The sequence below is a fragment of the Bombus vancouverensis genome, chromosome 14, assembly GCF_051014615.1.
Source record: "Bombus vancouverensis nearcticus chromosome 14, iyBomVanc1_principal, whole genome shotgun sequence".
NCBI lineage: Eukaryota > Metazoa > Arthropoda > Insecta > Hymenoptera > Apidae > Bombus > Bombus vancouverensis.
The window spans coordinates 5,758,988-5,769,428 of NC_134924.1; the positions used below are offsets into that span (position 1 = coordinate 5,758,988).

Consider the following 10,441-nt stretch of genomic DNA (forward strand, 5'->3'; position numbering starts at 1 on the left):
TCGATCTGTTCCGAATTATTAAAGGCAGAAAACGCGTCTGAAACGCGTCTGGATACGTCGCAACCGCGAACCACGCGCCGTGGCAGACGCGAGAATTCCCCACGTTGAATTAATGGCACGTAACATTGTTACGAAAACGAACGTAATGGAGGAATGTCGCTATTGCAAGAAACTATACAGGCTGCTTGGTAACTGGTGGTAAAGAAGTCGAAAATATAGAATACAAATTTTTCGTTTGAGGCTTTGTTTTCGAGAAAATCGACTTTGAATTTTCGCTCGGTACGCGTGCACTTTATCGTGTCTCGTTATAACGGATCTCACTGTAGATCGTTGTCTCAATTGACGTTATTTTTAAAATTTTTTAAATTTTTAAATTTTTAAATTTTAAAATTTTTAAATTTTTAAATTTTTAAATTTTTAAATTTTTAAATTTTTAAAGTTTTAAATTTTTATTCTATATTTTCGACTTCTTTTTTCGCGTAGAATCACCCCCTTTCCGCTTGTACCGCCAGTTACCAACCACCCTGTATAACTATAATTGAGTTCCGATTTAGCTTCTTGTCTTGTGTTTCTATCGATGTTTCTGTGTCTTTATGCCTCTTTATTATTGCTCGAGAAATTCAAATGTTCGTGTCTCTCTTGTTGCTCCATATCGTGTTATCTCGTCTATCGTCCCTTTTTTATTTTTGCTGCTGGTCGTTACAAAAGATTCTTAGCAAGGAGGAATCTGGTAAATTAAAATGGTACTTTCTACGATCTGTAATTACACAGTTGGTTAGTTTTAATGGCTTGATTGATCGATAGCTCGCTTTAGGCGTGGCTTTTATGCAAGTTAATGATTGTATTAAGAATGGTCTTGTGGGTCTTGTGAATGTTTTAATATTGTGCAGTCCATTGGCGCCGCTGTAGCGACGTAATGAACATTATTATATTTATAGTATAAAATACTATATTCGCATTTTAAAGCTCTTTTTTTCTTCTTTCTAATATTTCACTATAGAAAATTCGCTGTTTAGTTTACTAATAATCGTAAAGGTAATCGTGAAACTCGAGAATAAGTAACAGTTAGTCCAATTAGTTGTGTAATAATACGACACGATAGAACTATTTCAGTGTTCAAAAAACGAGTATCGTAAGTGCTGCGCAAAATAAAACGTTCGACGAAGCTTATCTTGGATTATTCATGCCACAAATGCGCAATTAGCCAGCGATTAACTGATTACGTGGGCTTTCACGTTGTAGGCTAAGTATTCGGAGATAAATTATACTTGTTGCATAGACTGTACCGTTTCAAACACCGTGTATACTTTAACGGGTGAATACCACTATTTATGGACATTAAGACTACGATAATATGCAGAAAATGACACCTCGTACCAAGCACCTACGTACACGTGTACTGGCCATAAATTCGTCAAAAATTAAGAAACCGACGAGTACCATCTTTATGAACCGTTCGAAATACTTAAAATTTCAAAATAACTCGCAACTATTGGTGTTTCATAAAAATTTTGTGCTGACGATATTTTTCTTTTCGGAACTAAATTATCGTGAAACTAGAATTTTGTTCTGTAAAACGATCGTTAGGTTTTAATTTTCATAAAAATCGAAGTTTCAGCGAAGAAAAGAATAAAGAGTAAGGCGAGACGAAACTTTGGCCACAATATTCTTTTATTCGGAATATCCTTCTCGATATTCTGAATGGAAATATCGCGAACACGAGTTTTCGTGTGCTCTTCGCTCTTCGCAATGGAGCCTCGATTTTTGTCATCCCCCGTATCTTGAGAAATCACCGAAATATAATTTACCGTGTGCTCGAGGGGAAAAAGGAGAATGTGAACGACACTCGTCAGACTGGTCAGAACAAGAGAGAGTAAATAAAAGCAAGCCCTGCATACCGAAGTTCGTCGTACGCATACGCATATATACGAACATCTTCGTTTACAAACACGGCCACGCGCGTGTCTACAGGGTATTAAAAAAGTTGAGGCTCAATTTTGCGTATAGAGATAATTAATGTAAAAAAAAAGAGCCGCTGATAAACTTTCCAACGATTTCTTCCCACTCGTTATTCACAGCTTTGAAAATCAATAAAAAAAATATAATCTCTATTGCCATATTTAGTATAATGCGTAACAAGTTCGCGTTTTCTTTAACTTCTTTTTTTTTCCCGGTACACAATGATAATCTCGTGAACTTTCAGAATGGTGTCGCGATTTTAACAAAATGATTAATGAAAGTATCTGTAACATTTTCTGTTGAAACATTTGACCTACTTTTTATTAAATCTTTTTATTCGAGTTTTACAGATTCTTTCGGAATTATCTTACCACGTTATTGATATGTGTATCAAATTAAGTTTGCATTCTTACTGCGTTAGATAATGTTCGTTGAACTATTCGATCAGTTACGAAATTTGTAAGGGTCCGTCGTTTATTTATTATATTAGATGGTGCCGTTCACCGTTTCATAAATTATATGCGAATACGATTATTAAAACTTACGTAACAGTTCGAATCTCTTTATTTAGTTCTGAAAATAGCCTAAACTACCCTGGAACCAAATTTTTCTCGATTCCAAAGAGATATACAATCTTTCGCACACACATACGTACAGTGCGCAGGCATACAGGTATAATACACGTATCTCGAGAATCATAATAACTTGGACCAATTATGGAAATAACCAATCTACGTGTCGAGTTATCTTCGAATCAAGTTTGTCAAAAGTCCAAAGGAATGTTCAACGAATTTTAGACGTAATACAGCGAAAAATATCGGTGCATACGCGAGTCATAACGGCCAAAGATTCTTCTCGAAGGCCTTTGGCCGGACTACTTTGGCCAGGAACTCGAAACGTCGAGCGCGAGCCTCGTTTTATATCGGCTCGGAACGAAGAAATTCCAACTGGATCGTTAAGAAACCAGCTTCCCAACTCCGCTCCTCGCTACATCCACTATCTTTTCCTGCAAAAGTGTCAAGAGAGATCTAAAATAACGATTCCTCGGCGATGATCGCGGGTCCGCGGCTCGCGAAAGTCGTTCACCTAATCGGTTCTTGCTTCGAGAACCATTGGAAAAAAGCTTCGAACACCGATTGCCGTGTAGCTATTACACGCCTCTGTGCAGGTGGATCCGTGTGTCGTGAACACAGGTAGACAGCTTTATGGCCGAGCAAATGTGTGACGCGTGTACAGGCTGTACAGAAAAAAGGGAACGCCCCGATACTCGAATGATATCTATTCGAATCATTTGCATAAATAGCTGCTTAAATAGAAGGTGACGAATTGTATTTTTCGTTGATTTTTTTACTCTAATGTCACTTTATGGTTGAAAGTGTTTTTTCCCTTTCTAACCGAATTATTGTCAAGGTTATTAACATTTTTACCTAGTGTTCCCTTCCTTCTATTTATTTCTTCAGGACAATATTCGCTGAATTATATGATCTCTGTTTTCCTTTCTGATTAGGAGATTTTTTTTATTTTCAATGTTGTCGATATTTTTCGCTAAAGATATTTTTTATTGTTCATCCATTAGAGATGACTCAATAATTTTATTTGTTTTACCTCAAATCATATCCTTATCTTCAAAGTCATCGATATTCTTATCCTAAAGACGTTGTTATTATATTTGTGCATTAACGACAATATTGGAATTCTGTTTGTTTCTTCTGATTAAACAATTTTTTTTTTACTTTCAAGGTCACGCATATTCTTTAAAGAAATTATTGTAACGTTTCTCTATAGTTCTCAGTTTCTTGTAGCTGTGACGTTTATTTCATTATCCGAAGCGTCCTACTCGATTACATTATTTTTTATCCTCAACGTCGGTATTATCTTGTTCCTAGAAACGTTTCTACGTTGTATTTATTCTTCGCAAACAAAATTTATCCAATTACTTGAAGCGTCCAGTTTTTCCCCTTTCCAACCAGCTACAAATTTCTTGACGTTGCTAGGTTATCGATGTCTTTTCACGCGTGAAAATTGTAATTAGTTCCGCGTGCAATAGGCAAACAATTGCCGAAAGACAATAGGCAATCTAATCTCCGTAAATATCTCATAATCCAAGAGATAGTAGTCCTCGCTATCTCGGTTTTGAAATTGGTGTATCAGGTGATGCCGGGTTTCGTGGCTTTCCAATTAAAGACATCTTCGAAACTGTGTTGAATCGAAGGAAACCGACGAGGAGCGTTGTTACAGCTATGGGAACAGAGAAAACCGAGATACCAAGATATGAAATTATCTTCTTCTCTTTTCCTATTAGATTCTAGGCGGTTTGTCAATAAAAACCGGGAATGAAACGCAACGCAAGAAACAGCCTAATGAATATTTAAGTCACGCGTAGCGTGATGTTTCTCGTAACTCTTCAAGATGCATTAACGAAATCATCGTGGCAAGTTTCATAATAGATATAATCTATCGAAGACGGTGAACGCCAACCGCAGGAACGCGTATCTCAAAGAGAAAAGAAATATTCGACAAATACTTGAAAGACGGGAATTGAAAATACACTAACCTCGTTTAGAATCTTTTTCAAGCTTTCTAATGACACGACTTTTTTTCTTATCGAACTCGCTATGTATGAAACTAATTGACGTAGTATTAACATATCTATGGATGAGTTTTCTGATTGTAGCCGCCTATTCTATCTTGAGAAAATTCTCGATTATTTAAAATTCAAGTCGATCATTCCTAATTCGAAATTCCTAAATTTAGGAATTGTTTACGTGCGGAAGAATTTTATCTCAGTATTTACATCACGGCAGATTGGTATCTTGTTTTTTTTGTCTTGAATCGCGTAATAATCGATGTACCCATGGATTACGTTGCATAAAAGCGGCATGTCTCTATGTGAATACACGAATAATATTTCTGATTCTTGTCAAATTCGACGACCATTGGACGTTGATCCTCGTTGCTGTCACGAGGATCAGATACGCTTTATGATCGATGAGTTCGTTTCGATAGAAACTTATCACTTTTGGGATACGTTTCACGATGAGAATGTTTCATACGGTACTAGTAAAAAGAAAAAAAAATGCAAAAGGTGGTGGAACGAAGCGCCGTTAAATGGAAAGAAAACAAATCGATTGGAATTCGGTATCTAAACGCGATTTCTAAATTTCTTGAGTAATCGATATTATTATCCATTTAAAATCTGAAATAAAATCAACAGAAAATTCAAGGAAATCGTTCGTGTGTGAAGAACGAGGAGAAGACGAAGAAGAAGAAGTACTTCAAAGCGCATCACAAACAGACGAAACATGTGCATAATGTGCACTCTACGTCACGCGTCATTAACGCCTATCTGCGATATCTTCAAGGCTCGAAAGCGTATTTTTTCGCCGCCGTGACCAGAAGAAGCTAAAGCAGGTTCTAAGAAAATATAATCACCGCACGAACTGTATATTTATGAAATTGAATAATATATCAATGGAGATTAACAATCGGAATCGAGGTGCTCGGCCTACTTTTACCGCGTTGCGTTCTCCATTTTGGTCCATCGGTCAGGAGATCTCTTTTTCCAACGATTCAGGTATTTATTAATATCAAAGAAGGCTACGCAGTTACTTACTAAATAATAACATTAACTAAGACGACTGTAATCGTGTAATAATCGTGAAAATATTGTTTAACATTTATATATTTATAGGATACACGTAACTGTGGCCACCAAGACCTTATCCAACGATTGAGGTATTTATTAATATCAAAGAAGGCTACGCAGTTACTTACTAAATAATAACATTAACTAAGACGACTGTAATCGTGTAATAATCGTGTAAATATTGTTTAATATTTATATATTTATAGGATACACGTAACTGTGGTCACCAAGACCTTATCAGCCCTATCAAATCTAACGATAAATAAAGAATAATAATATTTAAAAATTGAAAGGAAACCACATTTAGTGATCTTCACTTCACGCTCACTTCCCGAGAATTGGAAAATCTTTCTTTTAGAGGAATCAAATAAAAAATTGAAAGAAACGATCGAAAGATCCTTCTTTGCAATTACCCAGACTTGTATCGTCGAGGATAAACGGAAAATGAAACAACAAATCAAATGAAAACTGCACTTACCCCCTAAGGACACCACTGTAGATCAGAAAACAAATACCAGAAGCAACACCAGCCACCACTAAACTCATACCAGGCGACATCAACATTTTTCCATTCATTGAACAAGCCTCTCGAATCGAATATCAATCGATCGGACGGTGTCTCTGTCCAACGACGATAGGATTGACGTTTAATTATAGCTGATGGATCCACTTGACTGTTCCTTGCACGCTGATCGCTATCGAGTCCATTTTTCTTCCCTTTGCCGAACGTTGACGAGATGAAAAAGAAAAAAGTCTTCGAAACTCTAGCTACTCGAATCTGTTAGTTAGTCGAAGATGCTCCGAGAAATTCGATTTTGCCTTTGTCTCTCTCTGCGAATATTTGGAAATATCCCCGAGAAACTTGGAACAACTTCTATACAGACACTGCTGACTCTGATGACTGATTCTAGTTATTTGATCGAGTTTCACGATACGCTGCAACGTTCTGGTTATCTGATACAGTCGATAAATATTTCTCGATCGAATTCTAACGATATCGAGCCGAACTGATTGAGGAAATGCATCGACTTGTTGTTGTTGGTTGATCTTTAAAAGGAGATCCTCAGGCTGTTTGAATCTTTTCAGAACTTAATGATACAGATCCGGATTATTGCAGTTTCTTTCCTCCTGCCTGATGCCTATTCAGTTCCTTAAATAAATCTCTGCCTCATCTTTTCTCCTTTTTCCTTTTTTAAGTCAGATTATATAATTTTTTTGTAAATCTCTTCAGTTCGATTATTCTTGTAAATATTTCTTAAGTAAACGTCCGTCTCATCGCTGTTTTCAAAAATCAATGGACAACGTATCGCGTTTGAAGATTCTTTTCAAACGAAGTTCGATTATCGTAATTTATCTTTTTCTTCATATCCGTCTAAATATTTAACTCGGTTGCTTAAATTAGCCTCTGTTACGTTACCGCTGTTAGAGATTAATAAACAGCGTGTCAGGTTTGAAGATTCTTTTCAAACGAACAAAGACGTTCAAAGATCGTTCGGAACGATCGAGTTTCTCGAACTAAGGGGAATTTTGAATATCCGCCGTGGGATGTCGGCACTTTCACGCACTTTTCACGCTGGAAATTTGAACAGCGGGCCGATGATACCGTTATTAGATCGGTAACTGGTATGCATCCAGGAGATGTGAGCGGGCCGCACGATAAGATTGAACTGAAGCAGAGCTAAAGTCCCCGCGTGTAGACACACGTGCACCTTCTCAGCATCGTTGCGTACCACGCTAACGCGTTATTCCATGTCGACACTTAGCTTCCTCTAGGATGCAGCTGTCCAATGGAATAGCTGCATTTTCCATGTAAACGTCGATATTTGCAATTCGTTCCAGTTTTAACCTTGCGCCTCTAGTCGAACTTTGGAATTATTTCTTCTAGAACATTTTTTCAAAAAAAAAACATGAAACCTGGAACAAGTTACTCCATCATTCGTGCAATAGCTAATACGTTTAAAGACGAAGAAAAATAACGAAGATTATGACAATACAATTTTTTCCTAAATCATATTCTTATGTAAACTCTTTTATGGCTACTATCTTTTGAAATATTTGAGTTACATCTACAGAAGAATAATTTTTCAAGATCTTTTAATAGAAACGGACGGGAGATTGATTTAACAATCTTCATAAATTAGTTGGTAGTTGGTCGTTTTCTCTTTCACGGATTCGAGGCGAATCAATTAACATAAGAATCATAACGGCGCTTGAAATAGCGGGAAATATTTCCTGAGAAAACGACCGAAGAAAAAGCTACGCGGTTATTATGTAACTTTTATCTAAGTCGTTAAGTCGGTATTGTCTCGGTCCATGTCGCCTGCAAACAAAGTGAAAATCATTCGCCTAACAAAGTACACAGCATTGAGAGCGAAATATGATCGAACTCGCTCGTAATTTTTCATTTCACTTTTCTACGCAGATTTCGTGTTTGATTCGATTATCTTCCTGTGTTGTCATACGGCTTGCAAGTTACGTAATATGTGGAAGATCATTTTAAGTATTATTTCAATACGCTTATTACTTTGTTATATTTTACTTTTTTGCGATGTTATTTTATTTATGCACTATTACTAAAAAAACGTCCTTATAACAGTTACTAGTTCTGTTTCTTTCTTTTAAAAATAGACGTATAGTGCTTATGTTAGTATCGTAAATATAATTGCATATGTACAATTTCCATCGCGATAATTTTAATTGCTAGATAAAGATATGTTAGTAATTTCGATTAGTGGCGAAGAAATTTCGAAAATTTGGAGATCTCTGTAGGAGAAATTCGGAATTGCAGAATTTTTTTATCGTTCCTAGTGATAAAACAGACGTTCTGTTTGGTGACGCTTCGTGCGCCTACCATTGGGCTAATAGAGTTCGTACCTCGTGTACGTGGTTGCCTATAACTTAGGCGCGTCTGACTAACGCCGTCGGTAACCATTAACCAAACTGTGTCGAATAGGACTTTTCTACTTCAACCAGGCGACAAAACCAACAGAACTCTACTATTCTTCCAACTTTATTTTCATAATTCTTCCAATCGTATCCTTTGCCATTCATCTAATTTATCCTCAATTTATTCCTACGTACACATAAGACAACTTAGGCACAAGTGACATTTCACTATTCTATAGTTTCCTCAAGTTTCGATTGAAAATTTTTAGCAATTAACACAAGAACCTATTGGATAATGAAATAGATATGTTAATAAGTAACCTGGATTTTTTTTTATAGTTATGAAAATTCTTAAAATTCTTTAAAGATTAAAAAAAGTATTAAGATGAACAAAATAGATGAATAGGTATTATTTTTGTAAAGAGAATTAACTTATCAAATTTAAAACTGTCAGTGTCTTAAATATTCTCATCTGATTGAAACACTTATTATCAGCGTGGAGATTTTTATTATCAAGAAAGAGTTCTTTGACATTTTCAAAGTCAAGAGCTGACTAATAACAAGTGCATTCTACTATGACGCAACTCGATTATTTTTCTTCTATTGCAAACTTGTTCTGCGGTAAAATGATTTGTTTCCTGTAATAGTTTACTCCGCCTACGTGGGAGATCTAAAGTGCAGAAATCACTAAAATACAAAGACATTATATTATCATGCGCAATACAATGAAAGCTCTGGTGGCTACTTCAGGCAAAGGTTAAGAGATTTAGAGACAATCAATAGGAAGGATGAACCTCTGTATGCGATCTCATTATCATATTAAGCACGTTCGAATTCAATTATCGGCTCAATAAACATTCGTATTTTAACAGCGTATTCAATCCCTTGAATCGAAAGTGTTGATTTCAATAGAAAATCTTTCGTTTCTTAGTAGAAAATAGGAGTCGTTGATATCAAAAAACTACGTTTCTATTCTATCTATGCGACAGATAATCTTATCGATTTTTAATTACAAGTCCTTTTGATGAATCAAAGTATTGTTTAACTCGTGAAAAATAAAGAAAGTAATCTGCTACAGCTCTTTTACTTTTCATTGATTTAAGAATTGTGATGTAATAATTGTTACAAATAAGCCACTTTGTAGCAATATAATTTCTACAATTTCCATAATAATATTGTAAACAAGATAATTAAGCAAAAATAATAAATACGCAAGGAAAGATTTACCGAGCCGTTCGGAATTAACTAAGAGAGTACTAAAAGAGAAAAGAGAGGAATAAGAAGGAAATATTACGTTGAATATTACGATTAAATATTTGAAGACAAAATGGGAAAAGAAAAGAGCGAAAATGGAAAATGGAAAAGGAAAATAAAAGATCAAGGTTGGTGGAAGTTGAGGTCAGAGAAGAAGTTGAAGTAGAAAATAAATGGAAAGAAGAAGTGGAAACGAGGTTGGAATCGGTGAAAAGGAAGAAAAATAAAATGAAACGTGAAAGGAACGAATCGAACGAAATGACAATAAATAAAATAAAATATAAAAAATATAGCATGTACTATATAATACTATATAATGTATAAGATTTAACAGCAAGTTATATGGTGTTTTAACAATGAATAAATTATTACATGAATTAAGATAGTATTTTAATAGTAAGTTACAAAGGGTAAAGCAACGATTTCAATTTCCTATTAGAAACTTTTAATTATTCTCAAGACTTAACGTTTTAATTAACGTTTGTTAAACGTTTCTTCTCTTCGTTGAAACAATATAGCTTGACTTAATGGCAGCTGCGTTAATTAACAGTGGAATCATAGTTCGATAAATGTTGCCAATACAAGAGAATTCGTCAACGCCCCGACTCAACGTCACAGTTCACCACACTAATCAAATAATGTGAAACTCGTATCAGTCGACAAGTCTGCGCTCGTTTCAGACATTGTAAACACGTT

The 10,441-nt window shown here is 35.4% G+C and overlaps 1 protein-coding gene and 1 long non-coding RNA gene across 5 annotated transcripts in view; one reads left to right on the plus strand and one right to left on the minus strand.

Moving 5' to 3' along the window:
- Positions 1–7,305, minus strand: part of LOC117159345 (uncharacterized) — a 57,127-nt gene extending 49,822 nt beyond the window's left edge. The window contains exon 1 of one of the 4 annotated variants that reach the window (XM_076624265.1): positions 6,084–7,285. In XM_076624265.1, coding sequence (XP_076480380.1) covers positions 6,084–6,181 — 98 coding nt within the window. In that variant the 5' untranslated portion in view covers positions 6,182–7,285. Of the gene's footprint in view, positions 1–6,083 lie in introns of all 4 variants that reach the window. The other 3 variants (XM_076624266.1, XM_076624263.1, XM_076624267.1) reach the window with 3 other exon arrangements.
- LOC143303584 (uncharacterized) lies at positions 3,902–6,095 on the plus strand. The gene is made up of 3 exons (XR_013060065.1): positions 3,902–5,533; positions 5,651–5,694; positions 5,812–6,095. It is a non-coding gene; the product is annotated as an uncharacterized LOC143303584 (long non-coding RNA).
- Positions 7,306–10,441: the final 3,136 nt, after the last annotated feature.